Here is a 19881-nt window from a genome sequence, read left to right on the forward strand (position 1 = left end):
TCCTGGTCTTATGTATAGGCAGTCTAAAAAAGAAAACAAGAAAACGTTTTAGAGAAGCCAAAGCACATATCAAGGCAAAAAAGGATGCACAGAAAAATAGTAACTAGGGGCAGAACCATACAAGCAGCACTTTTCTTCTCTCGTACCAACAGGAGTTCTTAATCTTCTCTTCTAGAACCACCACTAGATAAGACACACCATGTTTGTTCTGTGTTGAACATACCTGGTTCTTTTGTCTTCCATATCATCTTACATATGAGAGAGCTTCTTTAAGCTCATTTCTTATTTTCTATTTTCAATGAATTTGGAAACTATCACTGGTGTTGAAGCTACTGCCTTTGTAGTGTTTGATAACCATATCAAGTGTTCTCAAGAAATATCCTTACTCTGAGGGGGAAATAAGGCCCCTTGGATCATCTACAGGTCTTGCTGTTTCCACTTACTACTGAAAAAATAAATAAATAAATCACCTAATATTAGTGAAATGAATGAAACAGATTAGTGAGAGATGATATTAATTAAATTATTCAGTGGGACAAAAAGGTGAGTTTTGTTCCATCTTAGCTGTCTACAGTACATTTGAATTCTCTGGAAGAGCCCTTTACCCTATCTTCTGCACCTTGAGGACAACAGAATGAAACATTTTAACTCAGGAACTAGAACCCATGAGGAGGCAATTAGGAGAAATTTCTAGTAGGATTAGGAAGAAACAGGAGCTATGCACTTGGTAGTCGTTATTTAGAATACCCTCTTCCCTGCCCTCTTACCAGCACTGCCTTCTTTTCTTTCTATTTGGATCCCAGTAGCCTATTCCTCACCCCATTTTGCCTGCCACAATTTCTTCTTCCTCTGTCTTTCCTTTTCCTGGCATTATTTTACTGCTTTTTACCAACCTGAACCTTGGATTAAATTTAGCTCAGGTAAGAATTTAATTACTTTCAAAATTACAAGGGATTTGGGGGGAGGCAGCATGGCTACAGTGAAACAATAGACAGGGCCTAAATTCTATTTTCATTTCTGCCACTTTAAGCTGTATGACCTTAGGCAAGTAACTTCTCATTTCTGGGCTTCACTTTCCTCATCTGAAAATGAAATTGAACATAAGTGAACTCCAAGGAGTCTCCTAGTTCTCACACGGATTTTCTTCTTTTTCTTGTGAATGAGAACATATGGTATGAGAATACTGGAAGCCACTAGATAGAATGTTTACATTGCCGAGGTTTCAGGGGCCCCCTACCATTGGTTCTCACAAGGAATCAAAAGCCCAGTGTTATGATGACCAGTACTGATTTTGAGATTTTAGTGGAGACAGAAGAAAACTTGGCACATCCATAGTGTACCCTCAAGTCATTAAGAAACATCCTGCTGAGGCATAAATCAAACCCTATGAGAATCACAACTCTTTCAAGGAATAAAAATATATCACCGAGGTTTCTGGACCCACTTATTTCTAGTAGTGTTCAATGTAAAAAAATTCCACTATCAATAAAAGTATTGATGTTTTAAGACCCTTTAAATCTATTGTGGCTACAGTGTGCTGACTTGCCCTTTTATAGGCCAGTCTGCTTCCTTCAGTCCCTGCTCTCAAAGGGGAAATCCCATCACCTCAGCTAACCAGACCGAAGAAGAGAGTTGGACAGCCAATGGTGGCCCCTCCTAACCAGAGGTAAGAAATCTCAGTGAAACTCCAGTTTCCATCTGTTCTTATACATTCTGGTCAAATCTTTCTCCCAGCCTCAAAATTAGTGCATGAGGCGACCATCCTCAGTTTGAGGTAGCTTGTAGAAGGGAAAGGCTGGTCATATTATAGTTTCAAGCCAAACAGAGAGGAGTACTTAGTTTGCACAGTTCTGTCCCACTGTTTAAGTAAGACCTTTGGACCACATTGTAAACCAGGAAGAGGCAAACAAGCCTGTAGGAAAACAGCTCCTGAACATCTTGTTCTCTAACGAGCCCTAGATGTCTTCTATCAAGAAGTGGAGCTGGTTGTGACGTCTTCCAGTGAACCCTGTCCTGGAATGAGGGACTCTGTCTGATAACACTGCATTTTCTATTCATTCTCAAAGATTTCTCACCATTTGCCAACAGGCAGTTTCCTTTAGTTTCTCTCTCTCCTGTTAGGAAATGAGTAAGAGAAAAATGGTTTTAAATATCTAAAACTTAAGTGTATGACCGTGTTCAAAAAAATCCAGCAGGAACCTGGAACTTGAAACCTAATTTGGAAAACAAGATCATAAACCTAATGATCAGATTGCAAACCTATTTTGTGATTACTTTTTACTTGTTTTACTTTGATGGTATTGCTATGAGTCCAAAGTACAGTCATCCCTTGGTATACACGGGGGATTGGTTCCAGGACCCCCCTCCGTGGATACCCAAATTTGAGATACTCATGTCCCTTATATAAAATGTCATAGAACAATGCACAATTAGCCCTGTGGATTTGAAACCTGGGGATATAAAGGGCCGACTGTATAGAAAAAAATCTGCATATAAGTGGACCTGCACATTTCAAACTCAAGTTGTTCAAGGATCAATTGTAATTTGCCTAGTGGTAGAGACCTGATATTCCCTTGTACGTTTAGTCATTTCTGGGGGTGGGGCCTGGGTATAGGTTTATCGTTTGTTTTATTTTGTTTTTTTTAAGCTCCCACACTCTAATAAATAGGTAATCAGTGTTGATCCTCTGATTTAAACTTTTGATCCTTCATCCAGGTTGCGTGGATGATGAACCTGGCTTTCTCTCTAAAGCCAACTGCCTATTGCCTAGTTCCCCAGCCCTTATAGCACACAGCATCTCAAGAAAAGTAAGCTTCTACCAGCAGTCTTATAGTAGTAGTACCTGCTGCTGTTGTTTTGTAGTAGAGATTAATAGAAAAGAGACCTCACTTCCATATTGATCCTTCTTGAAAACCTTTGACACTTCTCTCCTAGTTCTCCTACTCTGGCTGATCTTTCTCGGACTCTTTTGGAATCCTCTTCCTCTACTACCCCTAAAATAAATGTTGATGTGCCCAGGCCTCTTCTTTCACTGTATCTTCTCCGCTGGTGATCCTATCCCTCACTCTTGGATTTCACTCCATTCAGATCTGAGCTTCAGACCAGTATATCTAGCTCCTTACTGTGCTTCTCCATCTGAGCATTCCACACACATCATACATTCCCAGTAGAAGGTAGTCCCTTCCCCTTCCCTATTATATTACATGGTACAACTAGCTACCAAGACTCTGAAGGCAGGAGATTGGGAATTACCCTAACTTATCTCCCTCTCCCTCGCTCCATCCTTAATCAGTCACCTTTATCCTTCCTCCTCTGTGTGTCTGGATCCCTCTCCCACCCCCACTCCCACCCCCCACACACACACACTTCTCTCCATCATCACAGTCCTGCCCTTTTGCCCACTCCATTTCACTAGGCTGGAGTCTTCACCTTCAACCTCACTGTCCTCTATCCCATCCCCTACTCCCCCGAACAGACTATTTACTCATTTTGCTTAAAAGCTGAGTTGTCATCGATGTCTCCACACAATCTGCTTCCCAAGCCTTACCCTCCAGACCTGCTAAGACACTTCATTTAGGCGTACACCACTTTTTAAGAGGTCAGAAACCTTTTTGGAACATAAAATATACACATCCTTGCTCCCTGAAGTGTGCTTCTAAGGACCTGCTCACCTATGCGTCTGCATCACCCAAGATCTTATTAAAAACCTAGAATCTCAGGTCCCACCCCAGACTTCCTGTATCAGAACCTTCGTTTTTAACAAGCTCTCCAGGTGATTTATGTGCACATTAAAGTTTGAGCAGCACTAACTTATAAAATAGTCTTTTTTAAAATAACAAGTGAAAAAATCAGAGCTAAGAGAAAATCGGATAAAGCCAGAGCTTAAGTAATATTGATACATGCATGAGGTCAGGTGGTCTGTATTTAATTTGGGGGTGGGGGTGGAGGTATACTGATTTTGAGGAAGCCAAACAGGACAACCAGATCAAGTGGAGGTTTTTAGTGTATATCGGTACTAGACTTAGTACTTACTTTCTCATCACCTCTCCTGCCTCCTTTCACATCACTGTGTCTGCATCAAAAAATCTTCTAAGGCCAGACTCTGATCTTCCTTTCCAGAGGTTTAGAGACCAAGCCCTCCTCACCAGCCCCTTGCCCTTCCTTAGTTTCCTGAGGTTACTTAGGTGTGACAGAGATCAAAGAGCAGGCTTCTCCTACCCCTCAACCTTTGTAAGTCCAGGTATCACTTCTTCCAGAAAGCCCACCAACCCTCCCTGCCCTTCCCCTTCTAGCTGTGCACCACGCCATAGAGGCATTTTTCATCCTGTATTCTCATTGATTAATGGGAGGCAGTACACAGCTGTGTTGAAGGGCAGAGGATCTGGAATCAGATACACTCGGGTCTAAATCCCAGCTCCTCCTTCTACAAAATACGTGCTTTTGAACCAGTTACTTAACCTCTCTGGGCTTTATTTTCCTAACCTGTAAAATGCGGCTAAATGATAGCGATTTACTGTCCGAAACTGTTGAGAAGAATGGGTGAATTCATACATGTGACTTGTGCCGTACCTTACCAGTCCCCAAACCACCAGCTGCAAGCAGTGAATAGTAAAAAGCTGAGCGGTAGTAGCACTCAAGAGGCCGGCTGGCCATTGTTGAACCAAAAGGAACTCCAGGTCCGTGCGGCCCGGAACTCCTTCCAACTTTTGCGGAGCCGAGGGCTTGCTCCCTCGCGGATAGGGCGGGACCTTTGGGTTGAGTGACGGCGGGTGGACCGCCCCGGGCGTGACGTAGTGCTGATGTTGTTGCTGCGGTCGCACGTGGTCGACCGAGTACGTCTCAGACTCTACTGCGCTCCGGAACCTCAGCACCAGTCGCTTGCCTTCCTGCTCGTCATATTCGCTATGTCCACATCAACAAGCTGCCCGATTCCCGGGGGCAGAGATCGGCTGCCCGACTGCTACAGCACCACGCCGGGGGGCACGCTATACGCCACTACCCCGGGAGGTCAGCGGGCCGGGCTGGGGTCCGCAGGCAGCGGGCAAGCCAGCGCGTGCGTGCTGTTGCGGGGTGCGGGTGGGGAGGTACGGGCCTTGGACTCGTCCACAGTCCCCTCTACAGATTGTAGTTTAGGGCGGAGGGGCGGGAGCCGAAGCCTAGTTTCTGGGTGATTCTGGGCTGAAATCCTCACTGGCCTGGGCTCTGGGCGCCTTGTTCACCCGCCCCTGCCAACTTTGCCGCCCGGGAGGGAATAGGAGCCGATGCGCCAACTGAGCGTGGCCTCAGCGGGAAGCTTCAGGTTTTGCAAAGCAGCTAGAGCAGGTGGGGCAGTTGGGGTCTGGGGCTTTGGGTATCTGTGGCTGGCTGGGTTGGGCGAGCAACCTGGGATCATGAGCTAGCTGCTGGGCTCCCAGCTAGGGTTCCTCCTGCCACGTGGGGGCCCAGGGCTGGGCGGAGAACAAGAGCAGGGCCCTTTGAGGACACGATTCTGTGCCAAGTTCCTTTAGGTGGGGCTGAGCCTGATAGGACTTGGGAGGGGTCAGGATAAGAACATTATGTCCCTGTTTCATGGGGAACACAGCTCCTCCCTGCAGGGTATCAGAGCCCAGGTGGCAGCACTGGGTGAACCGCCTTCACATCTGCTGTTTGGCTTCCTGATCCAACTGAGGCTGGAGGTCGAGGCCCCACCTTGTGAACCAAAGCAGTGAAAGTCGCTGAGCTGGAGAGGGGCAGCCTGCAGTACCTGAGCTCCAAGTTCAGTGCTCCTTCTAGAGCCAACTTGAATCTCCCCTAAACCAAAAGCTCCTGCCTCGACCAGCTGGGATGTCCCCATTGCTTAGCCACATCTTGGTTAGGCCAGGAAGTCTTAGTGCTGTGAAGGCTAGTCAGCCGAGATTCTGGCTGGGCTGTAGAGCAGTAGCCCTTTAAAACAGGGAAATATGACCCCCAGGTCCCTAAAAAGCCTGTATCAGGGGCCCCAAACAGCTCTCTACCCAAGCTCCTGCCACTTACTTAGCCCCTGCCCCTTGACAGGCACCAGGATCATCTACGACCGAAAGTTCCTGCTGGAGTGCAAGAACTCACCCATTGCCCGGACACCCCCCTGCTGCCTCCCTCAGATTCCCGGGGTCACAACTCCTCCAACAGCCCCACTCTCCAAGCTGGAGGAGCTGAAGGAGCAGAAGGAGACAGAGGAAGAGACACCTGGTAAGGAAAGCAGGACCTAAAGCTAAGAAATGCCTTTGATTCTAAATGCCCTGAATAAGTAGAGTGGGGGCTCAATTCCAAAGAGTTTCTACACTGAGGCTGACACTCAGCCCAGCAACCAGTCCTGCCTTTTCTCTCTCCAGATGACGCACAATTTGAAATGGACATCTAATCCAGTGCAGATGACCTGTGTATGGAGTTAGAGGAATCCGTCGTGCCGCTGCTGCCACAACCTCTTCCTGGGGTATCCAAAGGCCAACTGGCCTCGTCTACTCTGGAAGGGAGTGACTTGGTTCTGGGCCTCCCTTAGTTCTGAGGCAGCTAGACCAGGGATAGGAGTGGGCAACTTGCCAAGCCCTTAGCTCTACTTTCTCTTTGGTCTGTAGGCACTCTTCTCAGCCCCCAGCCCTCTATGCTCAGGGGCTGAGGCAGGGCCTGGGGGGTGGAGTGTGTCACTTTCTGACTGCTTAGTAAAACATTCAAAGAAATGCCTTGGCTCCAGTGTTCTCAATGCTGATCTTCCCATCTCAGCCACACAGCTAATGGCTCCAGCAGACCTGGTTAGGACCAGAGGTCCCTGGTCCCTGCCCAGCTCTGGTTGGTCCCACTTCCAGTGCAAATTAGAGCCAGCCTTGGCAGGCTACAGGAGCTGCCAAACCATAAACAGCAGTAGCCTGTTCCAGCCTTTCTAGGAAGCAGCCTTCCTGGAATCAGGCTGCTCCAGTAATCCCTATCCTGACGCAGGATAAAAGAGGCGCTGCCCCAGCCTCTTAGCCTTCTCCTCCCTCCAGTCTCTCCCCATGCCTTTTCTGCGTCCCACCTACAAGTACCAATCCCTTTATTCCAACACTGAAAACCTGACCAGCTCTTCTCACAGGCCCCTTCCACCTGGTTCTGTTGTCCTCAAAGGGTTAGAAGAGACCTTAAAGCCCAAAGTGAGGCAGCAGTTTATTTGGTAAGTCAGATTAAGGAGTCATAATCATGCCCCCCACAAAGGAAAAAAAGTCACGATCCCGTATCTCAGCAATCTGGTCTTTTTCTCCTTCACTTTATACAGCTATGTTCTAATCTCTGATTCTAATCTCCATAGCACTTGCATACCTCAAGGGTGATACAGTAAAAATAGAACAGTCTCCTTTTCTTGATAGAAAATTCTCCCCATGCTATTTGAACCTCTGTTCTCATGCTGAAATGAAATCATCCAAAGATAGGGCTACTCAGCCCAGCAAGGGATGTACATTGAGATCTCATTTAGGGGAAAGCAGCAGACCACACTCTGCTCATTCCTAGCAAGGCCATTCATGATGAATGAAGAACAGAGGTTTTTAGGGTACATAGGGAGCAGGGCAGTCAAGAACACCAGAAGGGATCCGTATGGCATAAGGAGGCCTCATCTACCCAGGGCCCACCAGTGAGATTTTATTGAAATGCATGTTATGGGTAACAAGTGACCTCCTTGTGACCCAGGTGGGACCTTTTCCCCCAGAGGTGAGTCAGGCCAGGGACCCCAATCGGGCAGAGTCTCCCAAGTGGTAAGGGGGAGCCAAGTGAGAGAAGGCCTCCCATGCCAAGGCATAGCAGATAGTGTGAGGCGAGTCTGGGGAACCCAAAGGATTATGGAGTCTGTTGCACGTCTGGTACAGTCTGGGTCTCCTCAGCTCTGGATGTCTCTTCATCGGTCTCCTTCTCTGAAGACAGACTCCTCTTTTCTGCAATTAATCTTTTAACTCCCACCATCCACTGGCTGACTTCAGTCACGTGGTCAACCATGAGCGAGCGGTGAATGTCATCTGCTGCGTCCCACTGGTGCCTTGAAAGCTCTGAGGAGAGAGAGACTGAGAAAGCAGTCGGGGCAAAAGACATAGCTCCCACTCCTCCCCTCCCAACCAGTCAAAAATCTCAGCACCTACTCCGGCTCAGCCAGCCAGGCCAGGATGAGGGACTTAGTTATAACGAGGGACCCACCCATACCTAGCACCAGCAGAGCCATCCTGTTCTTTACAGGTGTTGACAGCTTCCCTCCAGCCCACTGTTCCTGCAGCAGAGCCAGGCGTCGGCTGATGTCATCACATACTTGCTTCTGAGAGAGAGAAAGCCCATCCTAGTCAGTGCTATCAGCTCAGCAAGGGCAGGGGAAACCGTTCTCTCTGGCCTGGGAACTTTACACTTAATCTTAAAAGTTCTAGTTCTTTACCCAAAGGTTAGAGGCCCCACTGAGAATTTGATGAAACCTATGGAATCTCTTCCCAAGAAAAATGCATGTAAGCCTAGAAATTTTAAATTTCCAGACTTTCTCAGACCCCCAGAAACTCATTCTATAGTGCTACTTAGCCTCAGTTCCCTTGCCTCCAGAGAACTTAAGAAACAACAGTAAAACGGGGTTCCCCTCTCTCTCCTTGAGCACATCAGCAGGGTCTGCTCTAAATGGCCTACAGGTATGGAAATCAGGCTTGTCACCATCACTAATGGGAGTTGAATTAAGCCTCTTCTACTGACTGGGTCTGCAGAAATCCCTTGAACCCTCCTGAAATCCTGTGCTCATTTTTCTGGGAAGTCCTTAGCAGATTCCAAAGAGGCCCGTAAGTCAGGGTTGAGCGCCACTGCCCATAGGGTCAGAGGGTCTACTTTTGGGAGCCATACTTGCATCTGGCTGTCGATAGGAACCCTTCCCATCACCCCACTGATGTGCCAGGGCTTGCCTTTGTGTGGCCACGGCAGTCCTCCAATGCCTGTTCCAAAGGTTTCAGCACGTCTTCCAGCAGAGCCTCACACTCAATGACTGGTGACTCTGTGGGCTCCACACTGGAGGCAGGATAGCTCCCCACAGGTGGGGGCCCGGAAGCCTTACTTGAAGGAGGTGGAGGCCCCAGTGGGGGGACCCCAGGAGAAGTCTCTGAGGTGGGGACTGAAAAGGTAAAGCAGGATCAAGCAAACATGGCTGAAATAGGTACGAAGCTCAACTCTTAACTTCATGCGTTCTAAGGAGGGCTACTCTGTGAGACATCCATTCAAAAATGGATATTCATGAAGTCCCTACTATGTGCCAGACAACATGCAAGGCACCAGAGCTAGAATAGTAAACCAGAGCTAGAATAGTAAACCAGACAGATCAGGTTCCTGACCTCAGAGAGCTTAAATTTGGGGGTGGGGCACAAGAAAATTACCAATTATGTTGCATGCTACAAAGATGGGTGAAGCGATAAAGAGGAACAGAGGGACCTACCTAGCCTGCTCAAGGCCTTCTGAGGTGACATCGGAGTTTATCCCAGCCCACCCACTAGGTGACGTCTGGTGAGTTACTTTTAACCTCTGAGCATGGGTTCCTCTTGTGTAAAATGGGGATATTATAGTAATAAGCACTTATTTTATAGGGTTGCAATGATTAAGAATATAGGTGCAGCTGCTCGGTTAGAGTGTAGCAAAAAGTGCTCACAAAGTTAAGAACTGATGAACCCTGTACTAGGTAGAGGTAAGGGCAGTGCCCAAGAGCCAGGAAAAGTCAAGATGTTTGTTCCATATGCTCTCTGAAAAACTGATGAGACTAGGTCAAGAATGGAGGCAGGGACACCAGCTGCGCGGTTAATGGAGTAGCCCGGGGAAAGAGGGTGCTGGTGGACTTGAGTGAAAGAGTAGCTGAGGGGAAAATGAAGTGGTCAGATTTAGGAGGAGATAGCAACAGGATTTGGTGGATTGGGGGTGAGGGAGAGGAGTCCAAGATGACTCTTGGTTTCTGACTTTGGTAATGGGATGGTAGAAGCACTATAGGAAAAGAAGGGTAGGGGGAAAAGTCAAGAATTTACTCTTAGGCATCAACATGGATAATTAATTTATCTAATAATTTGGCCTTTTGGTGTCTTGACCTCCTCACCTCCAGTGATCATTTTCCACCCTTTTTTTCAGCCTCTCATTCCCCTCTGCCTTGTTCTCAACACTGTTCAACAACACTGTACCACCTCCAAAACCACTCCTACTCTTCCAGCTAGCTACTCAGATTTCACCATGCATTAAAATCACTTCCGTATAAACACCTCAGTTATCCCCTCCCATTGTCCCACTTTCCTGGTAAACCCAGCTTGCCTGTACTTGTTGGGGAGAAAAACAGAACCAAGCTGAGGAATAAATTCATGGCTACAGATTTTAAAAGGCATCCAACGCTGCTTGGAAAGCCTACACTTTGCCTTGTTTTTCTACTCTTCAGAACAACTATTTTCACATCTTATTTTCTCTAAACTCTCTTTCTTTTCCTTTCCCTGCCGTTTCTACTTCTAACCCTGCCTCATATTTCAAAGTATAAGTCATTAAATAACAGAAAGTCTTATCTTCTCACTACCAGTTGTATTAACCCACCCACATCAGTGGCCACTTTCCTCCTCCTCTACTAGATGAAAGGTTCCTGCTATCAGAGGCCATCTCTCCAGCTGAACTCTGCACCCCAGCCTCTTGCCTTCTCTGGGCTTCCGTCCTGCAATTATCCCTTTTCTCCTGCCATCAGTTGTCCCACTATTGAGCAATCCTGTCTGCAACGGACTCACTCTAGTGTATACGATCTTAAAAACAAAAGCCCTCCCTTTCCTAGCATTCCTTCTTCAGGTAACCCCGCTCCCCCATTTCTTATCTGCTTCACAGCAGAATTTCTTGAATGAGCTGTCTATGTATAGTTACTTCTCTCCCTCTTTTCACATTCTCTCCTCGGCCCATTCCAGCTGGGTTTTTGCTCTCATCACTCCATAGACTGCTTTTAGGGTCATCCGTCATCCCTATGTGTGCTAAAACTTATCTCTTACTTGACCTCCTAGCAGCATTCATTATGGTTGAGTCAAGATTTGATTCGCTCCCAGAGTCAATTTTACTTTTGTTCTTACTTCTTTGGCTATTTTCCAGTCTCCTTTGCTAATTCCTTCTTGACTCAGCCTTAGGGCTCTGTGCTGGATCCTCTTTGGGCCTCTATCCACATATTGAAGGAGACTTAAGTAACCTTAGTCATGTGCATGACATCGAGTACCATCCATATGATGGGGATTCGTTTCTGTAATTATGGCCTACATCACTCCCCAAAATAGCAGCCCAAATTTAACGTGGCCAAGACAGAAAGCTTCCCTTCCCCCTCCCCCCAAAACCACTATTCTCCAGGCTTCCCGTATCAATGAATAAAACCAGCCAGTTGCTCAAGCAAAAATTCAAATTACATTGATTCTTCTTAACCTCACCTCCTATATATACTCATTCCTGACTTTCTCCATAATATATTCCATATTCATCAATTCCTACCACCTCCAGTATTCCCATTCTTGTCCAAATCATCATTAAATCTTGCCTATGTTACCATAAAAGCCTCTTAATTTGACTTTCCACTAATTCCCTAAAATCTTCCATGCAGCAGTTTTTGTTTTGTTTTTTAACGTAAATCAGTCATTATTTCTCAATCTGGGAAGATTTTGCCTCTAGGGCAAATGTATGAAGACACCTTTAGCTATCCCAACTAGATGGGTGCTACTGGCATCTAGTGGGTAGAGGCCAGGGATGCTGCAAACATTCTACAGTGTATAGGACAGTCCCTCATGACAATTATCTGGTCCAAAATAATTATCTGGTCAATAGTGCCAAGGTTAAGAAACTAGCTTGTATCATTCCATTGCAGTGTTACGGTGTGGAAAATAGAGGGGTGCTAAGAGAGCTGAATCAGCCTCTTTCTCAGGGCCACAGCCCTACCTATTGGCATGGGAAATGCTCACAGAAAAAGGCAGCCCTCTAAACTTTTCAGTGGCTTCCAAATTTACATAGATTAAAACAAAACCCACTATGATCTGGGCACTACCTACTACTTATCTCTATCCCTAGCCGACTGTGTGCTAGCTACGAGGTATTCCTTCATTCTCTGAATTTGCCAAACTTGTTCACAAGGCCTTTGTACTATTTCCAGTGTCTGGGACACTAACACCTGATCTCTGCATAGAGAGCTTTTAATCATTCAGATTTCAGCTTAAATGTCAGCCCCTCAGGCACCTAATTTAGTTACCTGGTCACTCTCACATCACATTTTATTTCTCTGCAGAGCCTGTACCACTATTTCATTTGTCTGTCTCCAAAGCTAGAGTGTGGACTCCATGAAAGCAGAAACCTTTTTGTCTTCTTTACTGCTGTCTAGTTCGCCCTTAAACACTGCCTGGCTCATAGTTGGTACTCAGTAGATGACAATAAATGAATGAATGCGTCAGTGAATGGATAACACATTAAGGCTGAGATGTTTATTACATAGCCAAGTGACGGTGTAGAACAAATGGATATGCCACTATGGTATTATAGGTAGAGATCCAGGTTGGAAATAAAATTTGAAAGTAATTTGAGACTAAAAACTATGTTAAAACCATAGGTCTGGATGAGATCAATTTGGATAAATGCATAGAGATATTCTTTTGAAACCAAAGTACCACTTATTGACCTGGGCAGTAGAAGAGCTTCGAAAAGGGCCTGCCCTGAGGCCCTTTCTGGAACTCCAACCTCTTAGACTCCTCAGGGGCGCAAAAGGGGCCCCCGGGACAAGCTAATCCCTGGCACCACCCATTCTCCGCCGCTCTCCGCACTCAAGGCCCCCACGCACCTCTGGGGGCTCCATCCGGGGGTGCGGCGACCCTCTTGGTGAGCGGAGTGCGCTTGGGTCCGCCGGCCTGGGTCTGCAGCCCGTAGGAAAACTGCGGCGGGTCGTTCCAGCCGCGCTCCTTGTTGCCTGCAGAGGGGAGGGCATGTGTGAAGGGACCTGGGGGAGATGGAGGGTACTGACTCCGCCTCGTTACCGCCCCCCGCCCGGGCAGGGTGCAGGACCCCGCGCCCGCGGAGCGCTACCGCGCTCACCCGGCTTCACGTACAGCTCCGCCATCTCCGCTTCCGCACGGCCAGCGGGGCAGCGCGTCACTTCCGGAGCGGCCGCCAACCGTAGTTGCTTCGGGGCGCCCCGCCCCAGCTGGTTGCTTGGAGCCTTCCTGGTTGGACCGTTGTTCGAAAAAGCCGAGAGCGGTGCGGGGATCCCGCACCCACTCCCTAAGGGACTCGAAATCTCCAACTAAAATTGCACCGGGTTCCTGATCACAAGGTGACAAACGGGGCTGTCTTCCAGGAGGCGGCGCTCTAGGAGCCCCAGTCCCCGGTGTCCAGTCTCTCCACTTCTCAGTCTCTCAGGAGCAACTTGAAACCAGCAGCAGCTCCTGCCCCACGTATGCCCCTCTGTGATCTAGCCAGGGAGGCCTCTAGAACCTCACCTCTGACCACTGCCCTGCACATTTATAGTCTCTAGGCTTCGTAACTGGTACAGAATTCCTTCAGTACTCAGATGTCAACGCTTCAGGAAGCCTAGTACTGCTTCAGGCCAGGTTATGTCTCTCATCTGAGCTCCCACAACCGTCTGTGATTTCCTACTACTACATATATCTTGTATCTTGTTTGACCTTGTTTCTCTCCCTTTCAGACAGAAAGTGAAAATCCTATTTTATTACATCCCCAGTGCCTAGCTTAGTGCCTGGCACAGAGAAAACCTTAGAAAATATGTTTGTTGAATGAAGTCAGACTTCCATCAGGCAGCTACCACCAACAAGCACCAACACACTCACTTCATACAGGTGGTTAATCCCCCAGCCCTGTCCCAGGCCCAATATACTCACACCCAGTGAGGTCACTGAGGGATTTTTATTTGTACTGATTTTGCTATAAAGTGTTGCTGAGGTAGAGCCAACTGTCCAGGGCGGGACAGGGGCAAGGAACACAGGAGGGACCCAGGGGAAAGACAGCCAGGGGCCTAGGTTGTGGTGCAGGGCCTCTCGGTCGCCCATAGAAACAATAATTTGGGCAATAAATACAGAGTGTGCAAGGTCAGAGGGGCAGGCAGAGAAGGGAGTGGGGCGGCGAGAGGCTGCAGGCCCCTGGAGAATGAAGGGGGACAGAGTTGGGCATGGACCCAGAACCTCTTTCCCCAGTCCTCCCAGATCAAGTTAGGGCATGTGGAGCAGAGAGGGTTTCAGCCGGAAGGCATCAAGAAACGAGAAGATGCCCCGCTTTCGAGGAGCTGCCCCTGCACCCCCAACCCCTCCTTTCAGCAAGGGGAGAGGCAGGGGACCTCCTGGGGAGTCCACAGAGCTGGTCCGCTTGAGCCGCAGACGGGCACGGGCCTGGGCACCCCATGCCTTGCCTCGAGCTGCAGAGGCCACAAGACATTTCTGGTACTGAACCTAGGGAGAAGGGGAACGTGAGGATCGGGCTCCTCTCTGCCCCTGGACTCCCTGAAAAGTTTCTGCAGGCCGAGGCTTGTAGTCCGCCACATCGGAGCCCGGGTAGCTCAGTAACAAAAACATAAAACTTGACATTTACTAAGCCTTAAGGAGGGCTGGACACTGTGTTAAATGCTTTGTATAATGTAACGTAATTATCAGGTGTTATTATCCCCATTTTGCAAATGAGGAAATTGCGATTTAGAGAACACATGACTTACTCAAGGTCGCTTAGCCAGAAAATGGCAGAACTGGGATTCAAACCTAATTCTGACTGCAGAACTTGTGCTCTTAAACCACACGTATCACTATGTTGACTCTCCTCCATCTCTCATTGGAGTGGACTGGCCCCTGACAAAGTGGATTCCCTAGTCAAGGGGAGAGTCTATAACCCAAATCCCAGTCCCTATGTAACTACCCCAATTTTCTCTCATTTGAACTCAACAGGATTCTAAATGGTCTTCCTACTTATGTCTCCCAAATCGTTCACTGATACTATAGCTTAAGTGGTCTTCCTGATCCACAAACCTGACCTCACTGTCCTGCTCAAAACCTTTCAAAGGCTCAAAGTGCCTCAGGATAAAATATACTCATCACCCTGACCAGTAAGTTCTTCCATGACCTGCTTTCTACCTTCTCTCACTCCCTCTCCCCTTGCATTCCAGAGCCTTTCAGATACTCTAATCCACTAACATCTCTCTCGCGTTCACAGCTGGGGTTCCCTGTACTTGGCACACCTTCTGTCCTACTCCCTTCACCTCGCTAACTTCTCCTTAGACCTTCAACTCTCAGTTTACTATCACTTCTTTCAGGTAGCCTTCTGGAACCCCTGAAGCATCCGTCTCCATCATCCTGTGGTGTACCACTTCCTTCTGGTCTGTCCCTGCTCTTACCTAAGGCTGTGCCCTCATACCACTGAATTCCCAGGGTCACATCCAGTGCCTGGTACCCTGCAGAAACTCGTATTTTGTTGAATGAGTAAGCTGAAGAGTGCGAGGTCCAATACTCAAGTGCCCACAGATATCAGGTAATAACCTAAATGAGACAAAAAGGAAAGACAATGCCCACCCTACAGGGCACAGCCCTACATAATTCCAGCTGAATGTTGAAATTTATGCATGTGGATCTAGTGTCAGAGCTTCTGATATTTTAAGAAAAACAGGAATAACAATTACGTGAAATGTCCTAGTCTTTAAATAGGCAACTCACTAAAGCTTACTGAAAACAGCATGAGGGCCAAATAAAACAGTGAACCATAGTCAGCCCTGGGATCACTGGTTTGTGATTTCTGGAGAGGCTGCCAATCCTGAGCCCCAGTCACCAGTACAAAGCAAAATGCAGAGTAACCCCACCCACCATTCCCACCCCAACTCACCATGCAAGCAGCCTGCACAGCTTCAGAGAGTCCGCCTGCATGGGGCTGGCACCAGAAGGCCGCGCACTGGAAGCTCTGACGGCCCAGATCAGCAATGAGGCCAAAGGTGTGTGGGTCGCGGCCAACACCAATAAAGGTCACAAGGCGCACAGGGCACTGCCACAGTGGCTCCTCCTCTGCACCGGCCTCTGCCTGCCCACACCAGGCCTAGTCACCAGAGGGCCAGGCACTGGCTGGACCCACTGAGCTCTTCCAGCAGCAAGCAATGACCCCCAACATCCCTGCCCACCCCTCCGCAGCCCCCAACTTCACCTCCTGGTACCTGAATGGGATGTGCAGTCATGAGAGAGTCAGACACACTGAGCATGGCAGGGACCCAGGCATCCCGGTCTCCCCGGGTGGTGAGGATACCAATGGCCTCGTTCAGCACATCCATGCCTAGGGGGTACATTTGCACCATGGTGTCTCCCAGACATAAAGAAGGAGGGATCTGCAGGGGGTGTCTAGGCCCCTCTCACTGACTTGGGATTCAACGAGATGGGAAGAGAATATCCGGGGCTGGGCTTAGAATCCTGGGTTGGAAGGGTGGTACTTTCCAGGCTGTGTAGGACCATGGAAGCACGCTGAGAAATAGTGGTAGACCCTACCTCACCTACCTTCCCCTTGCCTTAGGCAGCCTGCCACCCCCTCCAGCCCGCTCAGTTCTCACCCATGGCTTTGGTGACTGGCAGAGTCCCCATGTACAGTGCCTCGTACTTCTGAGCAGCCTGGCTCACCGCATCCAGCAGCTCCGCTGAAAATACACACAAAGCTGGCCTGGGTACTCTCTCAATGACCCCTTCCCCCACCTTTCTGAGAGAGCTGGAGCTAGCAGAAGATAGAGGAAAAACCACAGATGTGCCTCCAATTTAGGGCCTAGAATCCCTGGGACCAGGACATATCAGAAGTCCCATATCTGCAGGGAAGTACCAAATAACCAGGACTCCCTCATCTTTCACCAAAACAGCCTGTTGCTGCAATGCAGCACCTCCCTCCCCATACCTTGCCGTGGCAGGTCTTCAGGGGAGATGGGGTCGAGGGAACAGCAAGGAGAATCACCACTGACCCTTACTCGCTCTGACAAGATCTGAAAAACAATGCAGCTAGCTTGAGGTGCACGGAGAGAGGAATGGAGGTAAGGGAGCCAATACCACCCTGCCCCAACCGCCTTGGCAGCTTCAGACCCAGCTCCACCCCACATTCTCTACCCCACTCCTAGCTCTTACCTGAGCACAGAGCCCGTGTAGGGCACTGGCAATGGCCTTGGCAGGGACGTCACAGCGAAACACATGGCACTTGAGCATACAGCTGTCTTTGTCACCCGCCACAAAAGCGAAGTCCCTGGCAGGTCAGAGATGGGGCTGGGGTAGAAGCTGGGTAGGGGCAGGGATCTGTAGTGCTTGCAGGAGGCTAGAAAGTCATGCAAGGGATATAGAAGGGATGGACACAGGGAAATCAGGGCTGGGGCTGAAGGCACCTGGCTGTAACTCACCTGTCACTGTTCCGGAAGCATGTGGGAGCACAGGAGAGAATCAGCCCAGCCTCTCAGGCTCTCCCCCATTCGTCCCTGCTGAGCTGGGCCCACCCTCCCCAAGCAGGGCTGGACCAGGCAGGGGAGGCAGAGCTTGGGTCGATGTCAGAGGATCTGTGTTCGGGGGTTCAAGTACAGGGGATCAGCATCAGTGGGGAGCACAGCCTGCAGGGGGAGGAAGGAGCAACTTTCACTTGGGGGGATGGAGGGTCCTCACCGGCCCTTGGAGCTGCCCACACCCCATACACGGATGTGCACCAGGGGCTGGCAGTGGATCAGACTGTGGTCCAGGGGATTCACCAGACTCATGGCATCCTTCTTCAGGATCATCAGCATGTTTTGGCCCTGCCAAGGACAGAGGGCAGCCCGGAGCTCAGATAAAGGTGGTTGCCATGGGATATAGGCAATTCAGGGACAACTACCTCTGCTTTCAACTTGGGCTGAACCCTTTGAAGAGCTGGCCAGCTCACCTCGCCCCAGGCACCATCTGGGGGTTGGCTCCGGCTGCGGGTCTGGGCCAGCTGCTGGATGCAGTTATTTACTGCAATACTGCTCTTCCCTGGTACCAGGTCCTCTTCGGGTACCTCTACCCAGCCCAGAGAGCGGACTGCAAAGCACTGATGGGTGGGGAGAAAGGACAGGAGGGCCCTGAGTGAGTAGAAGTGCAGTAGTGTGGAAGATGTCACAGGCTCCACACATATAAACCCTCTGATGCCCCTCCCTTCACCCTTGATCATCTCTGCTCAGCCCAACCCCACCCCTGACCTTCCCCTTGGTCCTTCCCCAATGCCAAGTGAGAGTGAGAGGGTGGAAACGCTCCACTACCTTAGCCCCTGGCTCCATGCTCTGGATGTAGGATTCCTCACCATACCAGGACAAAGAGTTACTGGAACAGAGCAGAGTTGGTAAGGGGACCACACTTCTTACAGAAGGGACATTGGTGAGGCCCAGACTGATGGGCACAAGATGTGGGATAAGACCCAGAATATAGTGTCCCAAATATAAAACCAGAGTAGGACCGGGCCCAGGACATATTAAATAAATGTAACATAAAGAGTGTGACTTCGAATTTGAGGACACAGGACATATAATAAAAGTTGCAAACATGGAGCAGGATCGAAAATGTGAACCACAGCCCCAAATCGGGATAAGAGACCCTAGAACACAGATGGGAACCTCCATGGACAGAGCCCAGGACAGTGGCCAAGGTCTAGAACATGATGTCAGGGCCCAGAATATGGAAAAGAACATGTGGCAAAAGACAGAGTTTGGAACTCAAAATGCTGAGAGTCAAGCACATGGGACAGAGCCAAGAACAAAGGACAGTCTAGAACCTGGGCTGGAAAGCAGACTGTAGGTCCAGCTGCATCTTTGAGTGCCAAGCCTTTCATTTTTCTTGGCCTATCCATGTTACCTCTGATCCAGTGAGCTCTCCAGGCTGGAGAAGGATCTCCCCTTGGGGGGCCGAAGTCCCCAAATCCCTTCTGTCCTCTGTAGAGAGGGGACTAGGTCAGTGTAGCAGCAGGCCTAGGTCCACACATGGGCTCAGGCCCCATCCTCACACTCCACCTACCTTGCCTGGGTCCTCTGCATCTCCTGGCTCCCAGGTTGGGCGCTGCCACTGGGTGCTACCGCTGGGTACATGCCAATAATAAGTACCGGCAGCATCGTGGATCTTCCTCCAGCCAGGGGGCAGGCCTGGCTCCCCCTCCAGACTCTGGTCCCCCCACAAGTCATCTAAAGGAACATGGAATGGGAAGGGGGAACACAGGATTGGAGAGGAAAGGCATATTCGTAGGTTCAGAATAACACCTTATCAACCCTTATGCTGGAGGTCCAGGCTCCCAATCTTGGATATTGCAGCGCAAATATAAGGGTTTATTTGTGCCCTGATTCTCACTCAGAGACGTCCCCTTCCCTGTCTTTGAGCCTCGGGGTAGCCTTTCGCGCTCCCTCATCCCCTTTCAGCTCCTAGTCCTCCCACCGAGCCCCTCCGTGCACACCATCGCAGTTGACCAGAATGATGGCCAGCATGTAATCCTTGCCCAGCATAGCCCCAGCCGCGTCGCCGCCAGTCTCCACTCTCAGTCCAGCTCGACCTCCGAAGCTGGTGCGCCTACAAGCCCAGCCTCTCTGCGCCGGAGTCAGCCGCGCCAGCAGGCGCCGCACAAATACGAGGCGGGGCAGCGGCCGGGTCCCGGGGTTGAAAAAGGACGAGCCTGAGCAGCACCGCCCTCCCAGGGGTGGCGCGTGCAAGCAGGCGTCTGGATCTCTGAATGGTGAGCGATTCCGTGCGTGGGTCGGGGGGAGGAGCACCGTCGGCAGCAAACCGCTGACACCACCGCGCAAGTATGAGCTCATCAAGCGGCGGATGACCCGCGAGGCGAACATGCGCGCGCGCAGGCGCGCACGAATGAGATCATCACGCCCAGGTCGTGCGCGCGCGCGCACACGCAGCCTGGGACTTGACGGGA

At 49.6% G+C, this 19881-nt stretch overlaps 2 protein-coding genes across 7 annotated transcripts; one reads left to right on the top strand and one right to left on the bottom strand.

Annotated features, from left to right (window-relative positions):
• Positions 1-4751: 4751 nt before the first annotated feature.
• On the top strand, positions 4752-6697 carry EIF4EBP3 (eukaryotic translation initiation factor 4E binding protein 3). Of its 2 annotated transcripts, none has more exons than XM_033095850.1 (3): positions 4752-5053; positions 6034-6207; positions 6351-6695. In XM_033095850.1, coding segments are annotated over exons 1-3 (429 nt in total). In that variant the 5' UTR covers positions 4752-4799; the 3' UTR covers positions 6352-6695. The 2 variants fall into 2 exon arrangements, with proteins under 2 accessions (XP_032951741.1, XP_032951742.1); XM_033095851.1 differs by having other exon boundaries at positions 4796-5007; positions 6351-6697.
• An 885-nt stretch (positions 6698-7582) lies between these two features.
• Positions 7583-19802, bottom strand: APBB3 (amyloid beta precursor protein binding family B member 3). Of its 5 annotated transcripts, none has more exons than XM_033096425.1 (17): positions 19411-19750; positions 18981-19144; positions 18822-18898; positions 18233-18293; positions 17878-18024; positions 17625-17752; positions 17369-17374; positions 17103-17217; positions 16879-16963; positions 16547-16630; positions 16160-16275; positions 15838-16029; positions 13057-13264; positions 12806-12931; positions 8907-9112; positions 8179-8287; positions 7583-8027 (listed from the first exon to the last, which is right to left on the bottom strand). In XM_033096425.1, the coding sequence occupies exons 1-17, from the start codon at positions 19457-19459 to the stop codon at positions 7822-7824; spliced, it is 2079 nt and encodes a 692-aa protein (XP_032952316.1). In that variant the 5' UTR covers positions 19460-19750; the 3' UTR covers positions 7583-7821. The 5 variants fall into 5 exon arrangements, 2 of the variants coding, with proteins under 2 accessions (XP_032952316.1, XP_032952317.1); XR_004421960.1 differs by having other exon boundaries at positions 7802-8027; positions 13071-13264; positions 19411-19778; XR_004421959.1 differs by having other exon boundaries at positions 7802-8027; positions 13057-13283; positions 19411-19768.
• Positions 19803-19881: the final 79 nt, after the last annotated feature.

Source organism: Rhinolophus ferrumequinum, chromosome 24, assembly GCF_004115265.2.
Source record: "Rhinolophus ferrumequinum isolate MPI-CBG mRhiFer1 chromosome 24, mRhiFer1_v1.p, whole genome shotgun sequence".
NCBI lineage: Eukaryota > Metazoa > Chordata > Mammalia > Chiroptera > Rhinolophidae > Rhinolophus > Rhinolophus ferrumequinum.